At 24.5% G+C, this 24,337-nt stretch overlaps 1 protein-coding gene, 1 long non-coding RNA gene and 1 pseudogene across 2 annotated transcripts; 1 reads left to right on the top strand and 2 right to left on the bottom strand.

Annotated features, from left to right (window-relative positions):
• Positions 1-37: 37 nt before the first annotated feature.
• Positions 38-3,428, bottom strand: LOC112596569. Its single transcript, XR_003114781.1, has 3 exons — positions 2,910-3,428; positions 2,721-2,800; positions 38-402 (listed from the first exon to the last, which is right to left on the bottom strand). It is a non-coding gene; the product is annotated as an uncharacterized LOC112596569 (long non-coding RNA).
• A 5,725-nt stretch (positions 3,429-9,153) lies between these two features.
• LOC112596638 (ankyrin repeat, SAM and basic leucine zipper domain-containing protein 1-like) lies at positions 9,154-10,780 on the top strand. The gene is made up of 3 exons (XM_025342399.1): positions 9,154-9,166; positions 9,263-10,594; positions 10,770-10,780. The coding sequence occupies exons 1-3, from the start codon at positions 9,154-9,156 to the stop codon at positions 10,778-10,780; spliced, it is 1,356 nt and encodes a 451-aa protein (XP_025198184.1).
• Positions 10,781-13,102: 2,322 nt separating this feature from the next.
• On the bottom strand, positions 13,103-15,480 carry LOC112596549 (annotated as a pseudogene).
• Between the last annotated feature and the right edge of the window lie 8,857 nt (positions 15,481-24,337).

Below are 24,337 nucleotides of genomic sequence, written 5' to 3'. Positions count from 1 at the left end.
ATATAGAAGAATATTTTTACAACAAAAATAAGTAATTTTTTAAATAAATTATTTCATGACATAGTTAGAGCGTCATAAATGTGAATTTTTACTTGGAATTTCCCATCTATTAATTTTATTATATGTGTTCTCTCATAGTTTATATTTATCTAATAACTTTTTCCACCATTATAACTAAGATATGAATATTTTTCAACTCTTTACCGTTTTTCTCTGCCAAAGTTTTCTACTTGCCGTATATCTAAACGCCTATCACACTTCTCTATCAAATCCTTTACATGACGTTTTGAACTTAAATCTAAATCTGAATAATATTTCTATCACTTCACTGATTTTTTTCATCTTCTGAATTTTTATGGAGTAAAAATAATTTTGTTATACTTGTGACCAAACTAACAATACCTATAAATAATAAAAAAAATAATTATAAATAATAATATTAGACTTGAAGTAACATTTTAAATCTTAAATTATAATATATCATAACAAAATTGATCAAAATATTAAAATATTATTACTAATTTATCTTATTTCAATATGGACCATGATTTAAACTACCAATAACAATTCAACAAAATTAAATGTATAATTCAAAATGCATTAAAATAAGCTTAATAAGGCAGAATTATAATACAGTATAGTCACTCATTAATTTAAAAAAACTCCATAAATTGAAATAAACACCGAGTACCTTGAAAAACCTCTATAATTAAAAGAAAATACATGTATTCTGGTCTTCTCGAAAATTCAAAATATCTATCGGTGAAACACACTCTACAACTCGAATTTCCTTAAACGCAATGATATGTATATGTATATATAATGTACATACATACAAATATTATGTCCAATCTATTTGATGTACTCTTAATAAAACTAATATCAATGGTGGTTAAATATTATCGTAGTTTATAAACGTTATCGTACCTCAGCTACCTAATCTAAACTTTTGTCAGAATTACGTCAATTTTTGAGCAATCTGAAATGGACGAAAAAAGATGGGATACGATTTTTATTGCTATCATTAAGTTAGATAATGCTATGGAATAAATTGTAGCCAACAATTTGTCATAGAAAAAATAACAGATTTCTTTGATATGTAAAATATAATAATATAATAAATAAATGTGAAATATAATACAAAATATGTATGCATGTATAATAAATATGTAGATTTAAATATTTATATTTAATTATAATATATATACATAACTAGTTGTTAAAAATGTATATTATTTATTTAACATTTTCATAAAAAAATGTCTTGAATTTATTGAATTATGAAATAAAAGATAATATTAACAGCAAAACCTATGCAAATGTTCATTTAAATTTAAGATTGGATGCATGGACCTCATGTAATAGTTTTATTATGTGCCACCACTGCTATATTTTTCAATAATAAAAAAAGTACCTATATATTTGTCAAAAGATCCAAACCCTGGACTATTCCATAACGTTTACTTCATTAAATAAATATTTAAATTAATTTGAATTGATATTCGGATATAAAAGTTACATATGTGTAAATTCATAAGATTAGGTTAAAATATATTGGTTTGAATATTTTTATGATTAAATATATTGCTTTAATTTACTTTAATAAAAAATTCTTCATAAAATTGAATTAACTTACATATAAAATGAAAGAGAACTGTTATTGCAAATATTATAACTAAGTAATAACAAACAAGAAAAACAAGAGACAATGAGAATATGTGCCAAGTATGTACCTAATGACTCACAAATTCTTGTTATGTAGTCTAAACAATGAAAATAATGTGTTAATTATTATTATATATTATATTAGTTACAGATTTAAATAAAAATAAAAAAACAAGGCAGTTTGCTTAACTATGAAAGTATTTTGGGTACTTGTCCAATATGCTATATCTACTGCACGTTTGATGGTATAGTGTTAAGCTATCTATAAAAGTATATGTATCTACTATCTACCAATTTTTATTACACCTGTGTATTCTTTATGATTTTTAAATTAAGAATAGCTTTTTCCAAATGTCAAATGCAATTTTACAACCAAGATTTCATCATTTTTCAAGATAGGTTAATCTATTAGTCTGTGTTTGTAAATCATAACATGTCATCAAAGTTATGTGATTACATTTTGATTTAAGTTAAACAACTGTTTATGTTATTATATTATTATGATTTCTTAATTGTTAATAAAAATTATTAGATAATGAGTTATTTGTATAGACTAATAGACTTATGATTCAAAACAAAGAAATGTGTGTATGTTTTTAAAAACATTTGAATCAATCCTAATTGTTAATAGATGACGATATGATAACTGTAAATTTTGGATCAAACTAAAGAACTTATTTTTCAAACTATTAAGTAAAAAAATTATAAATCGATTCAGGGGGCAACATTCAATATCATGAAAAATAGTACTGGAGAAGAAGTTGGGTTGTTAACTTGATTATTAATTAATAAAATGATTATTATTTAAAATATTTGTATTATCATTCATTATAAATTAGTACTTAAAATTGGTGTTATCACATTTGTTATAAGCCAAATAAATATAATTATTGAAGCTAAATTAATTTTTTATAATCGTGTATGAACATAATATAGTATTATAATTTTCAACATAATTAATATTTCACAACTTGCAATAAGATAGCACAAATTATTAATATCTGTATATATTTATTAAACCTATTTTTAATATAACAAAAAAATACAAAATCTACCTTGAATAGTTGAAGTGATTTTTTTAGTTCCAAGTTTCTTTATGGTAATGGCAAGATAGCTGTGTTCAGATAAGATTATCCTGTAATTGAAAAAATATCATGTTTATTTGTCTTCATACAATGGTTAAGTATGTAAAATAAATATTTAAAGTAAATGAAATTGTCAGTGGCTATTCACTAGGTACTTACATGCTGTTAGAACTTAGAAACACCGTCCACCAATCTACGGGAAACGATAATTTTTATACAAAAATGGTATAGATTATGGAAGCGATTATATTCAATGATGAATCCAAATTAACGTCGTCGCCTGACAAATAAATTGAAGTATCAGACGGATGGTTGAAAAAATAAAAACAAGTTTTTCGGCCGGCGAGTAGCAAGCACATAAAATGACAACAGTGAAGACTGTAATACTGTATCGCAGTCAGCAACGATGTCTATGAGAATAACTCTCGTACATCGCTCGAAGCCGATAGGCGACAATGCTATGTCGCCTAAATGGCGGCAAAGCACCAGAACTTAAAAAATAAACACCGGACGTCGGACGCCGAAGCGCCGAAGTGTGTTGTACTGTTGTACATTTGTACGTTTGTCTTTGTAGTATTTGTATTATTGGTCAGACCATTTCAGTACTATATAGCCGCAACGTTTATACCTCGTTAATAGTGTTTGCAACCAAGTAATAAGATTGATAGCAAAAATACACGGTTATTTTTGAAAACGTCCAAACATACTGCTCTCGTTGTTCCGCCAGATACGCCGAAAGCTATCAACCTGCACGTCGCCAGCGACGTCAGCTGTTACGATTTTTTCAAACAAATTCCAAATATCCAATTATTCCAATTAGAAAATGCATATTATCTATTATCTAATACCTATTCCTGTAACTAATAATATTTAAAACTAGTTACTTAATATTAATTAATGGTAAGTATAGTTTACCATAGGTACCTATTATAATCAATGATATTTGTAAATCAATTTTTTTGATTGTTAATCATGTATTCTGTTTTATTTTTTATTAAATAATAATTAAAATATATTATGGTTTTTTAATTCCTAGTTGTCATTGTTATATATCAATTAGACAAATTATTCTGAGGTCGTGTGAAAAGTTTTGAGTGTCATGAAGAAATTAAGTCAGAATTATGAATTTTTTTACAAAATGTATCAAAAAAAAATATGAATAGAGGCTGTGTAGTCTATTTTACAAAGTACTTTATGTCTATGCAGACAATTTGTGTTCAGCAGTTCCAGTTTTGTGCAATTATCTTTTTACTATATTTTAATTTTTAAGTGAGTGAGTTAAAAGAATTTTTAAATTGTAGCATTGTACAACACTCATAATTTGCCAAAAATATTTAATATTGTTTGAAATTCATAAGAAACTGAGAAAACATAAATGATATGCTCGTTTTGAAGTTTTATAATAGGTTAATTATTTCTTAATATTTAGAGAATGCTATACCCATGTATGTTGTTTATATCTTCCTAATGTACCTAATAAATTAGAAATTTATATACAATTATAAATTCTAAAATTCAGTTAAAATTTTGGTTTAGTTTTTTCTTTAGTAATTTGTTTATAAATTTATATTTTTGCCCTTTTGATATTGTATTTGTTGTATCTAGAAACAATTAATTTCTTATTAGTTATAAAATTATGTTTGATCCAGGATATTATGTTTTTAATATAATTATAATTTGTAATAATTAAAAAAAATGGCATTTTTGTAAAATATGAATATATACTGGTTATTTATTTAATTAATAGGTACTACAAAGTATTCACTAAAAATGTATATACACATCTTTAATAGTTTTTTTTTAATTACCTTGAGTAAAATTAAACAATATAAAAATCAAACATTTTATTAGGTGAAAGTATGTTAAAAAAAGTGTCAAGGTCATAAACACAAAAGAAAAAGTAGATATCTATCTAAACTTCAAAGATATTTATAGGTAAACTACAATCTAATTATGTGTCAAGCTATTATTAATAAATTTAATTATGTTAAGTACAATTATGATTTTTATTGGGTTTGAAAATATTATTTACTTACAAATTTCAGTTTTTCAAATGAAAACCATTCTTTTTTACAATAAATTAGTATAATTAATATAAAGGTGCTTACTTTAAATTAATTTTTTTTTTATTTATTTGTCTAAGTATAAAATGTTAATAATTTGTTTCTGAGTTCTTAAGATTTTAAGATTTTAATCTAGTATCTACTATCTAGGTACCTACTTATAATACTTATTAGCCAATTTTTATGATATAATTATATATTTTTATCAAATAAATTAAAGATAAGTAATAATTATCATAGTTTCTATATCTTCTAAATCTAATATCATAGAATTATTATCTTTAGTATATAAAGTTAAATAACTCAAAATTTACTTGGTTGAATTTGGGTTTAGTTACAATTTCATTAAAATAAAAAAAATATTATCTTAATAATTATCTTATATAAATTCTTAAATTTGATTTTTTATTAATATTGTTTTAGTATCAACAAATTAATGTAAAATACATATATACAATAATTTAAGCAAAAAAATTTTAATTTATAGTTAGAAATTTCTCCATACTGGTCATGATTATAGAAGCTGTAATTTAATTTTGGGAGCTGGTCTTAATGTGGTTTAATTTTAGAGGTATTGGTACTACCCATTGATTTGGATAATGCTAGTACTAACAACATAATTCATCAACATTTAAAATAGCCAAAATAGGACTTAGGCAATTTAATTAATTATGTATTTAAATAAACTTTGTATCCATATAATTAATTTCATATGTAATCCAATTACTTTTGTTATAATTGAGTTCAACAGTTAAATAGATAACAACTTGTAGGCTACAGTACAGTAAGGAAAGATAGTGAAGTCTGCATAATAAATGAAAAGGTCTTCATATATCATGGTGTTGGGCGATAATATTAATTAATATCATTTTTTGAAAGTCAAAATTAAAGAAAATTAATGAGATAAACTTCAATTCAATAATTTAGTATCTTCAAAGTAGGAAAAGAAAAATTATAGGTATTTTTAACCAACCTAAACCTGTCAAATGTATAAACCTTGGGATCTTAAAGTGGAACTTAAATATGTAAATTATATATTCACCATATTATTTTTGATCGGAGTATTTACAAAGCACAATTTTAACAAAACATTATTAGCTTTAATAATTTTCACTTATTTATAAATTACTGAAAGTTCACACAAATAATGACTCAAGACATATTTTGTAACTAATGATTATCCTATATTCTTATTATATTTCTATTATTATTTTTCAATAGATATAAAATATTTTTTACTTAATATTACTGTTATTATATTATTTAAATGTAATTTTATTACTATTCTTTTTTTTAGTTCCTTTTTACAAATTTTTAAACATCTATCTATCTATATAAATAAATTACAATGATAATAATGTCTTACGTGAACATTAAAGTATAGGAATACGCTATAGGTAGGTACATCTGCTTAATTAATTGACCATACATTTATTTATTATTAAAATTTGTATTTATAAGTTAATATCTGAAATCGATTTTAAAATCAAAATCAGATTTTGTTTATTACGTACTGATTTTGAGCTTTAACGATTTAAGTTTGTGGATTTATCAGTTTTTAACATAATACTATATATACGCAACACAAATTTTGTTACAGACATAAATAAAAAAGACGTCATTATAAAACCATTATATTCTCATTTTTGTAAAAATCTAATAAATAATATTTGATTTATTTACAAGTTTCATAAGTTCCTATTCAATTTATTAAAATTTACAATAATGTTTGTGTTTAATTTTTTTTTTTTTGATTTAATAAACAAAACATTATTTTCATTTGTATTTAATTATGTGAATACTTAAATGTCAATTGTTTAAAATAGTTATTTTATACTAGTAATTTTTAAATTTTTAAGCTTGATTGGCGTTAGGTAACTATTCATTTTGTGGTTAATTGCGAAAAATTGCAAACTATTTTATAGTTATTTTTTAGTTAATATTTAAAAAAAACTTTACTTTTTAAATTAAGTTTTGAAAATTTTACACAAGATTTTTCATAAGTAGGTCATATTAAAACCATAACATTTAAAAAAATAAAAAAATGTAACTTTTTTATAGCATTTTAAAGTTCAAATTTGGACAAAATTACTTATTTAAAAGATAAATAACGATGTTAGTTATTTTGTTAAAATTTAAAAATATTATTCATAAGTAGGTAGGTACTAACTACTAAGTACTTTAAACTTTTACGTATATTGTATTATTTTTATTTATTTATACTATTTATTATCGTATTTTACAATACGTGATGACAATTTTTATTTATTTTAAGATAATATAATCTATTATTATATGAATCTATTTTTATTATTTTCTGGTATTTATAAAAAGATGTTATTACATTTTAAGTTAAATATTTTAGGAAAAAAATATATCAACCTTCTATAATATTATAATACTAAAAGTAAAACAAATTATTTTTATAGCTATATCAAAAAAAACATATCACTTTGTGATATAGGCCATAGATCATTTCCACTCAGAATCGTTTTTCGCACTCAATAATATTTAATTGAATTAAAATTTAACAGATCTATATTAGTGAGCCACTCGACACCGCGAATGTACAGCAAAACGGTATCCACTTATCTACCTTTTTATTATTATTATAAGTAATTTAAAATTTTTGTTGTTATTAGTAGGCATTGTTATGTTTATAAGTGCTGTAGAGCACAAACACTAAATACATTTTAATTATTAAAATGTACATGACAACAATAACCACTTGTTTATTTTCTCGGTTGGAGCTACTCTTATAATTCGTTTGATCAGTCGAATTATTCACACACAATAATTATTATACATTAAATTTAAAATATCATGTTAAATTTTCAAATCTATACAAAAAATTGACGCCTGTATTGACAGGTTATTAAATTTTTTTAGAAGGAATTTTTACAACTAAGTTACGATTAAAAGAATTAATGAGCAAATAGTTTTTAAAATTGATTGAAGTACCTACTGTTAAAATAACTTTGCATTAATTTTAAAAACTTAATAGCCTTTAGTTAGATATAAGTATATGTAAAATATTAAATGAAAAGTTCGTGTTTATATTGTTTTGCGATGTATAATAGGAGAACAGTTGTAAATGTATGCAATAAAAAATTATTTGATGATTTGTATATTAACCAAAAGTATATTAGTAATACTTATCGTAAGTACATTTCGTTTAAAAATATTTATATTTTATTATTTAATTATTAATATAGTTAAATCCTTAAATAGGTATCTCGTGTCTATAAATGACAACATTGATAATTCATTAATAGTTTAATTTAGATTTAAATTAACTTCATTGTTTTGTTTTGGTAGACACGATAGAATGCAATTATAACTAGTTTTTTTATTATTGTTGGCTTTAGGCTAGAGACAATAAATGAATACAAATTGTCATTATTCAAATAAAAGTCAGTTTTGAAAGATTGGGAATAAAGTTTAAAAGATTAAAATGTATAAAGAGGGGGTACCAACCAAAAGTTTTTTTTAAATATAATTTATAATTTATAAATTTTAATTTTATTTTTATCGTTTTCTGGCGAATGATGGCTGTTGCCGAGGAAGATGCTAACGCAGTTCCCTCTGTGTTGTATTACAAATGAAATAAAAACGTTAGTTGTTATAATAGGTATATCGTATAATATAATAGTTGCAACATGTCAGATGAGGATCTGAATACGAATGACAGGATGTTTAACGCGATGACTGATTCATTATTATCAATTGTTATCTATAGTTTGGTAGTTTAGATTTAGTGTACATAATATTTTGTACTTAACATTAAATACATGTGTAATATTATATATTTTATATATTTATTAATATGTATATATATTCAGCATCAGCCGCAGAGATATTTTATTCGTTGTAAAAATAATTGTTTTGTAAGAAATAATATAAAATTATAAACATAAAGTAGTATAAAATAGCCGATTCAATAACCTCTTCCTCTTCATGAAGAGGGCCCTTTTCCACTTTTCACCTCTATCAATGCTGTCGCCACCTGCTCTCTACCACACACCCACACACAACACTGCAATCAGCACCGCCGCCGCCCGATCCTCTACATGTGTGACGTATTCACCCCACTCTCACACCATTACCAGATCAGTAAACAGTCACCACTGCCACCACGCTCACTTCACATGTGTGAACAGCATTTTGGAAAATTATAGTTTAATAAATTGTGTTTGTACAATTTCTTAACATATAACTATATATATATATATTACTGTAAGTTGAAATGCTTTATTGTTGGTTTTAAAACAATAATATAGTCCTGCTAATAATCAGTACCAAGATACTTTGGTATTTGGTATTAACTTATGTATAAAATTATGAATATTGGTGGTGATTACTTACCTAGCCTAATTTATTTGCTTACATATGTGCCAAATTTATTAGAATAAAGTATAAACTATTAATGTTTAATATTATTTGTTATAGTTTCAATAAGCATCAAAATGGAATATAGGAAAAACATTGTTCCAGCTGGTTGGCAAAGCGATGATGATGAGTATGATGAATTTGGTGATATTATTGAACGTTCAACATATCATGTTAAACCAGAAGCAGAAGATTTTGAATCAACATTGATAAATGCTTGTGTAACAAATAACTTATCAGAAATCACCCGTGCCTTAAACTCAGGAACTGTTAATGTTAACAGTTATTTGAATAATAGTTGGACTGCTTTGATGAATGCAGCATTTAATGGATCTTTAGATGCTGTAAAATTTCTTTTACAGAATGGTGCTGATCCATTAATTGATTATGACAGTCATAATGTTATAATGTGTTTATGTAATTGTATTAGAGTTTCTGATGAATTAGACTTGTTAAATTGTGTAAAGCTTTTAGTAAATTTTGATGAAATTGACATCAACTCTAAAGATAGAACAGGGTTGACTGCTCTTATGTATGCATGCAGCAATGGTTGGTTGAAATTGGTAGAATTTCTAGTCAATCATGGGGCAGATATGGAGTTGAGAAATTATCAATTTGGAGAGACAGCTTTGTTTTTTGCAGTACGTTACAACCATGTTCATATTGTAAAATATCTATTATCAAAAGGAGCTGACAAAGATGTCACTAACAAGAAACGTCAGACAGTGTATGAAATAGCTAAAAATAAAAACATGGTTGCTATTTTAAAGTTATTAAATAAAGATTATGAAAATGAACAACTAGAAGATTATTATTCAGAAGAATATTCTTACTGGGATACAGTTATGACTGAATTAAAAAATGGTTTTAGTGAAGACGTCAAATCATTTTTAGAAAGATTATCAATGGATATCTATGTAGACCATCTAATTTCCAATAATGTTACTTTTAAAAATTTACTCTCTGGAAATAATAATCAATTTGTTGATATGGGAATCATTTTATCACCACATCGTGAGCTTTTGGCTAATGCGCTTAAATGTTTTCATACAGAGAATTGGAGTAATAATTCTTTACGTGTTAAAAGTAGTGATATTAATACTGAAAGAATTGCTCATATATTAGTGATAATAGTAAGACAATTACATATATTAGATGCTTCAATAAAATACTTAGGGATGCAGAGTAATGGTTTGGATCAACAGGAAGGTCAAGAAGCCATGAATAATTTGAAAAAAATCATAATTGTGGAAGATAAAATATTTAAAATATTAGACCAAAAAGTAAGAAAAAGTCAAGTGGATTACATAGGACATAAGACTTGGAGTCAAAACTTGAAAACAAACAGAGATAAGTTGTTTGCTAGTGCTACTGTTATTTTAGTATTATTACGCATAATTTAAATTTATTTTTCAATTTTGTATTTGATTGATTTAGAAAATATAAAATTTTGTTAGTATTATAAATTTATTAAATGTAAAACTTACCATAAATTCATTATTGTTTTTTTTCTCTCAGATTATTAAGTATAATTATGTATTTTAATTACATTTTATTATTTTTGCAGTTTTAAGCTAGTTTAAATAAACTTATATCCAACTGAAAGTTATATTTACAATGTGAGTCTAATTAATAATTGGTACTAATTGTGTGCAGTAATATCAGTCCATGGGTGCAACTAAAGTAATATTTTTGGGAGGGCTAAAATTGTTATAAACTAAAATGGACTGTGGAGGCTTTATTCCATATTTTCAATAACCCAAATTATAATTTTATTATTTCAAAAACAATTCAATATTTAAAAATGTATTAAATTATAATAAAAGTTTTTATTTTTACTATGAAATAATTTTTTAATTAATGCTAACTCATTAAAAATTGTTCCTGTATTTATTTTATTTATTATGCACATTTCAAAAAATTGGATAAAAGTTTCCTTTATTTCATCTGATATATTCTAAGTTAATTTTTACCTTTTCATGGCTATCATATGTTGCAGAAGCAATAGATATTGACATATTAAGTTGGTCACTTGATTAATTTTGTATACGTTTGAATAGACTTAATTATTTATTTCTGTTTTCAAATTGTTAATTTATGATATTTCTTAAGTATTTTGTTTAATATGCGAAATACAATTTTTTAAAGTATGATTAAAACACCATTTTTTTAAATTAACTATTATAAGATCTATGATATGTATGTACTATGTATGTGTAATATTATTATCATTCTCTGGTGTACTTTAATTTTAGTTCATTAATTTATAATTTTATTTTCGATGCCTTATGTTAAATAACTAATAAAGTACCTATACTGATTTAATTTACTTGGTCGACTCATTAATGTTTAAAATCTAAATTAAGTATTGACAATGTAAATTACTTTAATATTTATTTATTAGATAAAACATATATTTATGGCTGAAATTTGAAGATCATTTTCATTATCTTTTGAAAATTGATCAATTTTTCTTAAGACAATAAATGAAAAATTTAAGAGTGCTAAGCACTCTCAAGTCAGCTCCTTAGTTGCGCTCATGAATATCACGATTATGATTTTTGTGCCTAGGGTATTTATATTTTAATGTAAAAATGTTTGAAATAGTAAATTATTTTTCAATATATAAATAAGTTACAATTTTGAATAACTATTTTATTGAGTGGTAATAATTTTAAATACAATGTTTTGGTGGTATTGTGGTAAATTGTAATATTATATTATATTCTAATGAATATCTTAAAATGCCTTATTTTAAAAATAGTAACTAAAAGACAATTATATTATTTATAATAAATAAAGATAGGTAGGTATAATACATTTCAGTTGTTATTAAATAATAATATTGCTTTAGTAATGCTATTTATATTTATTTATTCCTCAGAATAATATCTTGTTCACTCTGCAGTAATCAAAATTTGAATAAAATGCCTCATTTACCCACTTTGGAAAACAATTTTCTCAATGCGTTACACCGGCTCATTTTTTAGCATACATGTTACATCCAAAATATAATGGAAATGGCTTGACTGTAAACCAAAGAAAAGAAACTAGAGGTTGGTTACCAAAAATATTTCAAACGAATTTATTCCTTTCATTATTCAATTTGAAATTCAATCAGATATTTATCCAAAATCTTACTTTGAAGAGTCAATGCTAAATATGTCACATATTGATTGGTGGCACTCATTAAAAAAAATCTCTAATTTACCTAAACCATTCTCAAGATTTACAAGTCACTTATTTCGTTGTGTTGTATCATCAGCAGAGATTGAACAAATTTTTTCGGATTTCAGTTTGATTCAAAGCAAATTACGCAACAAATTGGGCCTTGAAAAAGCTGGAAAACTAGCATCATGTTATAAAATGTTAAACTGTATGGCAAACGAAAAAAATAATTATGATGTCAATGAATAAAAGTAAAAATTACTTTATAAGTTTTATAAAATGTTTTATGTTATGATAATTATTTAAAATATCTTAAATCCAAGTTATATATTTTATATTTTATATTTATTAATAAGTCAAGTTACACATTTAAAATTGTTATACTTGTAGAACTTAAATTTAATTAAATTTATTTATTTATGATAAAAATTATGATATTTTGGTTTTGTCCAATATGTCCAAATAAGTATATTATTTTGATTATGTCCTGGACATATTTTGTTCAATTTTATCCCCTATGACAATACCTTATCAACCCTGATCTAAACATATTGTTTTATTAGGAATTAAAATATTTATTTTGTTTATTAATATTGCGTGTTCTATAAAAAAAAAAAAATTGAAAATTTTAATTTGTTTTAATTATACGATAATAATGTACCTAGCTTCTGTGTTATTAAATTTATAATTTTTTAAATTTTTAAACCATAATATGGTAATATATTCGGGATGTTACAAAACCTTAGGACATTTTGCTTAGAACAACAAATCAAAAGAGAAGCGTTACCTAAAATATGCACTGGATGAGATAGAAAAAAATAGCCCATAATTTCTTGTATGCTGAAGTTCATATTTCAACCTTTCATTTAATAAAAACTTAATAATTGTATGAAAACACGAAAATACAAATAATAATGTTTTAAATATTGCTATAATACATTACTGGAGAGATAACAAACAAAAAATAAAAATAATAATTTTAGAAAACAATCATTGTACATCAATAATAATAAATCAAAAATTATCACTATTGATCTTATATAATATATGTATGTACACAATAATATTTTTTTTATTATTATAAAACGCATAAACCAATACCTTCTTAGACCAGGGATCTCCAAACTACGGCCCGCGGGCCGGATGCGGCCCCCTAATAAGTTTTCACCGGCCCGCCAAATAACGGAAAATATTCTAAAAATATATATACCTAGTTTTCATAGTCGTTATCGTGCGCACTAGCAATTATCAGCTGTATTAGCTGTAATTTATAAATTATATACGAAAATTAAATGTATTCATACATTTTGGCCTGCTAAGAGCTTTTTTTATTTTATGTGGCCCTCGGATAAAAAAAGTTTGGAGACCCCTGTCTTAGACGAATGTCACAATCGCTTAAATTTATCCATTCACAACAAAAAACTACATTCATTAGATAACTGTAACATAACAAATTTAGTAGAAACATAAAATAATGACTTAAGCAAAACACCAACTACTTGGTACACTTAGTTTTTCCTGGATTGTAAACATCTGTCGACATCCAAACCAGCATTAAAATCTCACGTGTTTTCGAGTCATCTGTATTGGGCCAAGGGTGAAGATGTAATTTTTTGCGAAGTAAGCAGAATTTATATCAGAGAATAATGTTACAGACTAATGGATGAAAACAAAGAAAAACTATCAGGTAGGCATAAATGAACAAATTTTTATAAAATAAATATTTGTAAAATTAACTAATCTAAACAAATTTTTAACGAAATGTTAAATTATAAAATTAAATGAAATGTATATAACCATATTAATTAGTCCATCATTTTCATCAACTACTTGGCTTGTTGGCGGAGATTCAATATATTGAGGTGATGTATATCATGGAGGGTACTATGCACAATTGTCAGAATCTTGTCTATGACTGTCTGTGAGGTTAATGGTAGACTGCTAAACCCGTCGTTAGGCTAGAGAATAAAATAATATAAATAATTTATTCATAATAATTGTATGATTTGTATATTACCTTCCATTTAGTGTTATGGATTGGTACCCATGTTGCCTGCATGGGAATTTTTTTCACTATAAAGTTATCACTTTCCTCGTCAGCTCCCTATAAAATTATAATAATCAATACTTGAATTGATTAAATTTATAAATTATAAATTACCCTTGCTTGTAAAAGATCTTCTTCATAATGCATTGGAGACATACATGAATATCTCAGAGGTGATAAGCGTGAAATGAGTCTCACTTCGATTCAGTGAATAACTATAAAATAATAAAATACAATAAATATTTTTACTAGTGATATAATTTAAAGGTTTACCTCTAGTGACATTTCACCATTCTATTGTTGCGCCCAATGTTCAGCTAATTGTGATGAAGCATACATTTTGAGTTGACTAATGAAATTGACATCACTTTTTGGAATTTTTGAAATTACACTTTCATCATGTACATTTTTGATAAATGTGATCATTTCTTCAGGACGTGTTTTTGGTGGTGAATAAACTTTGGTGAATTCAACATCAATATAGTTAAAAACATATCGAATTGTTTTAAGACAGCTGGTTGTGTTATATTTGATTTTCGTGTAATCGTTTCAAATATGCACCATTTCAAATATTGAGGTTGAATAAGGTCCACTCGATTCAAAAGTATTTTGCTCCCTTCATGAGTTTTTGATTTTATCACTAATACTTTTTCACCGCTGTACACCATATTCGATTGTTTATAAAGTTCGGTTTCCAAAAATAATATACGCTTTTATTTTATTGGTTGCTGCAATACGAATGACAGTATATTCCCCATCAGCGAAAATGAACGTTTTACGAAAACCGATGTTATTTTGACGTGTCGCGATGAAGTCACTAAATGAACAATTACTGGGAATTTTAAATTTTTCAGTCGGGTCAATACTCAATATCGACATGCATAGACTTACCTGGTTGTGTGACAACACAAATGTCATTCCAGTGATAATGGATTTTCTATTGTTATGAATGGGTTTTCTAAACTTACTATACAATTTTGTAAATTATTTTACCAAGTATAAGAGGGAACAATACGTTGTTAAAATATTTATTTTTATAATATTCGTCTAAATAATAAGTATACGGTAACGAAATCGGAAATAATATCACGTATCTGATATTATTATGTATGTTGTCATTTGCGCGCGAAAAATGATAACTGATAACATTTTATTTGATAACTGTCAACAGAATTTGTGATAACTTATAATGCTGCTCTCGTATGTGAGGTGGTCGCGGTGCACTGATGATGGTGAAGAGTGGAAGAGGGCACTTTTCATGAAGAGGAAGAGATTTTTGAATCAGCTATTTTATACAATTACATAATATTTTAATTAGAACATAATTTGTGAAAATAGGTCAACCAAAAAATTATCACTGTAGTATTAAATAACAGCATTGAACTATAATGATTAATAGTCTATGAATTTTAAAGTTATAATTAGATTTAATTCGAATTTAAAATTGATTTATTTTCTAAAATGTCTTGTTATTTGAAACATAATTTATTTGAAGTATAAAATAATTATTTTACACGAGTTTTTCAGTTAAAAATTTTTATAATTGAGAATTTCAATTTTTATTATAAACTTAATAGATAATGTAATACTTATCATACAACACAATTTTAATATTTTTTGAAAAAAATACAGCAAAATTAAATTTTTAATAACTTTTTTTATTTTACAAGTATTTATGTTTAAAACGAAGCATATATGTTTATTAAATGTTACTTAATAATAATTAAATATTGAAATCTCTATGTATCTTAAAAATTATAATGCGATATCGTGTAATTGTATTTTATTAACAATATATTTTCTATAATTTATATGTTTATTTTTTTTTGACAGTTAAAAATGTTTAACATGTCTTATCTTCGTACATCGAATAAAAATAAATATTATATTTTTAGTTTATAATGATAATTTTTTAATTTCTTGTAATTATTATCAAGAAACCTATGATGATAGTCAAAAATGAACAAAATTTATTGTTTCTTATCTAATCTTGGAGTTTTTTAATTAAATTAAACTCCGAACGAAAAATGTTAAAAGTATACAAGTTATTAATATGTTAGATACTATACATTACCTTGTGTCAAAGTCAGTCTTATAAACGATGCTTTTTAAAAGTATTCAAATACAAATATAGATATTTCCTTTAAAAAGTATTTTAAATATGTATTTGAATATTAGATAAAAAAAATTGATTAGAGAGTAAGTATTAATACAGTAGAATTTTATTAATCCGGACTAATTGGGGTTCTAGATTTTGTTTGGTTGAAGAAAAGTTTAAATTAACTAAACAAAATAACCAAGAAACGTGTGTTATAGATTTATGAATAAGTTATAAGTAGGTATGTATTGTAATATACAAGATATATAATACATAGTATTAAGAGAATAATGGATAACGTGAATGACAATATGTGATTACCGATTGGTATTTAACCACGATAACATGCGGTAAATTCGTGGAATTTATTTAAAAATAAACATGAAAATAGTCTTAAACGGCTATCCGGATTATGCAAGACTGATCTAATGTGGTCTGGATTAATGAGGTTTTACTGTACTTAAAAAATATATTTATAGATACTTTTAAAATTTTTAATTAATAATTGTTGATATCTTTTAAATTACTAAAATAGTTTTTTCTAGTAATTTTATGTCTTACGTTAATTTAATAGATCATTTAACCAATAAAAATTAAACTTCGTGCAAATTTGTATTAGTTAACTTTTTTGTAAAGAATATCGATTTAGTGCCTGACTTAGGAGGGGGAGCAAACGGTGCGACTGCACCGGGTCCCATGCTTGTGGAAAGGCCCTACAAATTATGTAATACGAATATCACTTTAATGTATAAATAAACATAATTATATTGTCCCAAAAGTATGCGAATTGTATATATAGCTATACAGTTACATGCATACATTTGTAAAATTTTTAATTGTCGATAACGATCGATGGTGTACAAAATTATATAAAAATAAAGTAAATCCTTTAGAAAAAAAAAAAATAAAGATATTTATCAATAATTAATAAATTAATACATAATATGGGGCCCCGAAAACCATCGGGTCGGCATTGAGTCGATTATATTTTCTGACTCAAATTACACTTCTTTTCCGATTTTTTTTTTACATTATTGAATTGGAAATACAAAACAGATGCACTAACAAGGAAAAATATTTTATTTGCACTACTTGAAGTACACTTTAAACCTGATTTGTAATAGAGTGACTACGTCTTATTATTGATATTTTTCCATTTTATTTTTGTCTAGTCAGTGTTGTTAGTCGTAAGTCATGTGGTAGACTATGTTCCTATCTAGTAGGTATATATACCATATACGTATATTAGTATATTACTATAAGTGGGTGTAGATACTGCATTTCACTTAAATGCACTACTTATAATATGCTTATTATATCTAACATTTGTTTTAAGTACATGTATTCCGCGTGTTTGGTAGAATTAAAATATACATAATATTCAGTGCCGGATCTAGGACATTTGACCTCCGAGGTTAATAAAAATGCAGCGCCCCTACATGGATGAAGCTATGTGATGTACTGGGTATCAACATAAGACAAAATGTTTAAATACAAAATAAAAAATTATATATTTTTATTACGAATATTTTTATTTAAGCCATTGTCATGAAGACAAAATGTTTAAATACAAAATAAAAAATTATATATTTTTATTACGAATATTTTTATTTAAGCCATTGTCATGAATGCTGTATAGAAGTGATTAAATTAAATAAAAATCAAGTATTTTTTTTATCTTGTATAGCTTATTCAGAAATTCATAAATTTTTCTAATTGTATTGGTCTTTTAAAATTAATCTAGAAGCATTCTTTTACAAACGACAAGGATTAATTTATTAACTAACAATAACACTTGGTGATAGTTTAAAGTATTTTTTAATGTATTTTATTTCTCGCATAAAACAAGCTATTTTTTTTTTTACAAAGATTATAATACGAATAATTTAAAACTTAAAATATACATAGGTATCCCTAACCTTAAATTTGAAAGTTTTCGATTCCCGCGACACCACGTTAATGGGGAAATGCAACCGACTCTGGTACTTAGGGTTCTACAGGAATGGTTTCCTGCTCAGAGATAAATTCTAATTTAAAATACATAAAATATCAGCTGGCTATTATTTTAAAGTTATCTGAGGCCTCTCATAAACCCTTTCGCTACTAAAATAGTAAGTATAATATAGGCGTTGTGCTATCGTAAACGTTCACTGTGTTACTATTTACCATATAATTTTATGTACAGTATGCAAACTATTGTAAAGTAATTCTCATTTTATAGGATCTAAAGAACGGAAATATGAAAGAAATAATAAATAGGTAATGATGTTATATAGGGTAGTTTATATAGTAATAATTCAAAGACGTGAGCATATTCACTCGAGCAAACCAATTGAATCAAACAATCATCTTTGGCTTGTTTTTATTCACGACCCAAATGCTTTTTCATTCTTTCTCTGCAATATACTCTATTGCAGTAAGGTTAGTAAGACTTTATTATAATCATATCATCTTTTTTTTTACTACGTAAAAAACAACTTACGTCCTTGATCATTTGATAAGTAAAAAAAAAAAATTAAATAATACAAGATTTAACTTCAGTGTGGATATAAATATTTTATACTCAAAAATCTAATTTATACACGTCAATAGATAACTAGCTATACGTTTAATAAAAGTTTAACATTCACTCTAATATGTTTTTAACAAACACAATTAAATATAATATGTTATATTACAAACATTGAGAAAAACTCTTATTTACTAAAAAATAAAAATGGCATATTTCATGAAATATGATTTAATTATTTAATTCACGTTTGTCTAATCGATACTCACTTAATCTTTATTAACTATACGTTCAATAGTGTTCAAGGATACATTTTTCGGACTTAAAAACAAAAAATACAAGTATTGAGTTCTCAGTTATTTATTTTGAATTAAAGAATATTTTTTGGTTGAATATTTTAAAAATTGATGTAGTCTACTAGCATTCATAATTTATGATAATTATAATATATATATATTTTAAAATGTACATATCTATTATTTACATTAGACGTGAAACAGTGTGATTGAGATAAAATAATAAATACTACTCATCGTTTATAAATATTAGGGGAAAAATTATATCTATCACCGGCACATAATGACTATGTAACAAATTGAAAATTTGTTAGGAATTTGCTAAAATGATTTATACCTAATTTGTGAATAATATTTAATATTTATTATCCAATATTGAAAGTGTGTTATTATTATTACAGTTACACGTACATGAATAAAATAATAATAATAATTATGACTATTTAGATAAGTTGTACTACGTATACGATTGGTATATATATATATAAGTGCTGTTTAGGAAGCTAACTCTAATATTAAAGCTAAAAACAAAATTTGGTGAAATTGGTTCAGATGAACCCAAATTTGGTATAATATGTTGCACGTATTACCTGTGCCAGAAATTATTTAATGTAATTTATTTTGTTGTAGGTGGGTGTCATAATAATTTATTGTTTACTTTTTATGTGATATTATTATTATTTATCGAATGATTAGGATGCGTATATCTTAAAGTTACTTTTCATTGTTTTACCAATATTTTATTAACAAAAAAATATAGGTATATACAATTATTTGATATTATTCTTTTAAAATTAATATAAGAATGTGAATATATTATAAATATTTTAGTGGTCTAGGTACAATATACCTAAATAAAAACCAATATTAAATGATTTTAATAGAGATATAATGTAATATTTAAATTAAAATTTTCATAAACGAAATATAATTTTTTATTTGATTTATTTTTTCGTGGTTTTTTTCCATACTCTTTTTCTGTGTCAATATTTTTATTAGGTAGTATTTTTTCAACTGTCGGCCTAGATTTTATGTATTTTTTTCTGATTTATTTGTATTATATTTTAAGATTAAAATGAATACAAATGACAAACTAATAGATTAAATGCTTTTAAAAGTGGATAAATATTCAAATAAAAATATTGAATATGTTCTTTGTTATTTTACGATATGGATTTAAATATAAGTATAAAAATAAATGCATTCAATGTTTTAAAAATAAATATCTGTAATTTATCAAGTAACATAACATAAAAAAAAAAATTAAAACGGTAATTTTACTGTATTATTTTTGGGATTTAAGATATTTTTTTTTCAACGGAATAAACATTTTCAAAAAAATATTTAAAATATAAAAATTATTTTAAATATTTATTACCCAAGTATAATAATTTGTTAAAATTCAGATATATGTACATCTATTATTAAAACAATATATATTCTAAAATTGAGTATCCAAAACAAAAACTTTTATATCACATTTTGTATGGAGAAGAAAAAAGATTTATGGGTTTATACTGATGTTTGCAATATCGTTTTTTAGTAATTTTTCAAGTAACTATAACAGGAGGAGTGTTCTAAAAGTTTCATATGGTCCTTCTAAATTTAACACAGCTAGTGTATTATAAACAAGTTAATCCTGAAATGTTCAGATAATAATTGACAAGAAACATTGAACTTTGACTAAAAAATATAAACATTAACCGAAATGCATAAGACAATTTAAGTTATTCTATTATAATTATTATGTGAAAAATAAAAATCATTAATACTTGACAATTTACATCTAACCGTGGTATATTTTCATGCTGGACAGAGTATATTCAATGTTAAAGTTATGAACTGTTTTCATTTGTCCAAGCTTGTGAGTTATTAGTAATTTTATCTTAAAACATTTTGTTGAAAAATGGTTATTTACATTTTGAGAAAGTTTCGTATAAAACTAGGGGTTAGTTTAGGTATATATATAATATATATTATATAATAAACACGATTTTAAAATTTTAAATGAATTTGTAGATTTAATAACATAGTATTTAATAGATATATGGTAAAAGTATTAAAACAATAATTTGAGTTAAAAAAGTTTGAATTTAGAATTAATTAATGAATGAAAATAATTTCTGGAACACATTTTTATTACAGTATACATACATATATATTTCAATAAAACTCGTAATCTCCCGGTTCTTGTTCTGTTTATATAATAAAGTTGTATATAACTATATAAGGATAAGAAAACGAATATTTAGTTGGCATAATGCATAAAACACAAATCACATAATCGATAAAAACTTGGCAGTCTAAAAACCACAAACAAATAATAGCGAAGAATACTCCCTACGGATATAATGCCGATAATGACAATAAATCGTGATAAAATCATTAAGGAACTAGGAAAACAACCAAAATACAAAACTATTTAGATTATGATTAAGATATTAAACGGGAAATAGTATAACATCTTAACAAACAAAAGAAATTGATCATTTCCCGCCAATTCTTTAAAAACATCACAGATATGCTTTCGGAAACATAACGTATACACTTATGTAGTTAATCTTAAAAAGTGCTCGGTGTATCAAATTTACAATAATATATCTACAATCGTCATATTAAATTTATTAAATACCATTTAAACAACGCAAACACTTGTCGAACCCTAGTAGGTAAAAGTTGTAGTATTATAACCTCAGTAAAGTATAAAAATAATAGAATATAGAACACATTTATTTGTAGAAGAACTTTTATACCACATAACTCGAATTACAAACGTAACACTTTGATCGAGTCAATGAGTCATACATAACACAAAAATCTGTTTTCTTTAAAGAAGTGATACTATTTTAGCTTAAGTTATTTTAATAATATCTAACCAATAATTTAGCAATATAATTATACGAATTTATAAGTTTGTTATTTCAACAAAAGATGATAAAAAAAATCTATAGGTAAAAGAAAATAATTCGACCAATAATCCGCTTGTTCATTTGTATTTATGTTTATTTTGGTTGTTCGGTTGTTATGCTAGATGCTAAATCATCTACCAAATAAACCGATTATTATTGGATATGATTTATTTATTGCCTAAAAAGTAAAAACAAACGGAGAAAATGTACAAATTTATGTTTGGATAATGGCCAGCGGGCATTTATTTAGTTGAAGTATTATTTAATTATTTGTAATACGTGTATAAGTTTTAAAATTCCTATTGTCATTATTTGTATCAAAATAATATGTTGACTTGTAAAACACACACAAATTATTGTTAACACAAAAAACTCATATTGCTTATGAGTTATGATGAAATAAGATAATTAAACCCTATTAGTTACGAGGTAGTGATTTATTTCCAGACATGATAATATTTCCACTGATAATAGTAATATAACATCTATAAAACCAATGGTATACAATATATCGATTTTATAATATAAAACAGTAAACACAATGTTATTTTTTATTACCTAGTTAAGTTTTGTGCTTCGATTACACAAGATAAACATCTTGTTTTAGATTTTAATTTGAAAAATAAAACAAAAGTAGTAAACACCAGGCTATCCAACATCAAATTTACCTCTCCTCAACAGAAAATCGGAAAATTATAAAACAGTGAAATTATAATATCTACCAAGATAAAAATATATTATTATTATTTTTTATTACATAAAATATACTTTTGTTGTCTGAGTAATTCATACTGCAGTAAATTCCGGATTCGTCAAATATCTGTTCTATTTAATGTTTTTAAAAGTATTACTTATTATAGTCTCGACTACACTCTTTAATAAACAGTATAGTAGTAGATTAAGTTTAATTCAATTTCATGACCACTATCTTTTGAAATAATATGTTATTGTGATCAGTAAAATTCATAATACGTATATAATATATATTATAACTATATACGTTTAAGTCCCCACGAATAATGTCTTTGAATTATAACAAAATAATTAGATTATACCGTTATCCATCGTCATAATAAGTAACTTTGTCGAATTTGAACCGCAAAATAATTGCGTTTGTATATATTAGAGTTTTTGATTCTTGTATGAACTACTAATGAGAAATTTTCAAACTATAATTATAAAATCAGTGTAAATAATTTTGTGATTTTAATTAATATTATTTAAAATACATACAGTAAAAATTAATTTTTTACAATATTAAATAATATGCGTAATATTTCATGTGAAATTCAATAAAATATGCATTTTTCCTTTAAAATTTACGAAATATGCGTTTTAATTTTTCTATTATTATACTCACGGTTGTATATTTTGGATATCTTGTTCGGTTTGTTATAAATCGAGAGCATACATAACAATATGCAACTTTTACAACTTCCGAGCCCTAGGTTATGTTAACATGGACATGTTTGGGGGTTATATTCAGTTTGTTTAATATACTTCTAGTTTATTCAATTACAAGATTTTCATACGAAAATGTTTTCGTCAACTAAAATTAGTTTTAGCGCTGTTTGAACATTGAACGTCGGATTCATTGAAAAATGATTGACTATATCGATGTGATTGTGTGGCCTAAATAATTCATGTTAAAACATTTGACACTCTTACGTTAAAAACATTTTTATTATTTAAATATAAAAATATTTACTAAACGCTAGAGATAAATTCACCGCACGTGAGCGGAACACACGAGTATGTTTTGCAGCCTCGGTAAACAGTAGTTAAGAGAGTATGTTGTTGTTAAATAAATAAAAATAAATCAATGAATATTACCAAGATGGAAACGGAAAGCTTCCTTAGTCCACTTATTACTGTTACACTATATAACGCTATAATATTATGCGCTTATAACATTATTATTTATTAACATAATATGCATGCGTATACCTAGTAATTCAAAATTTTAAAAAACTATATAACTCGTTTAGCTGCATTGTAGATTTTGAGTGTACCTTAGTCATTGAAAAGTTTACTGCAATAGATATGTAAATATATACAATTTAAATTGTAATGATAAAAGTCTTTGTAAAACAATTTTGAGTAAAGGG

Source organism: Melanaphis sacchari, unplaced genomic scaffold, assembly GCF_002803265.2.
Source record: "Melanaphis sacchari strain LSU unplaced genomic scaffold, SCAv2.0 Contig32_pilon_pilon, whole genome shotgun sequence".
Lineage (NCBI taxonomy): Eukaryota > Metazoa > Arthropoda > Insecta > Hemiptera > Aphididae > Melanaphis > Melanaphis sacchari.
The sequence above is the reverse complement of the archived record's forward strand: the minus strand, read 5'-3'. Positions and strand labels throughout refer to the sequence as shown.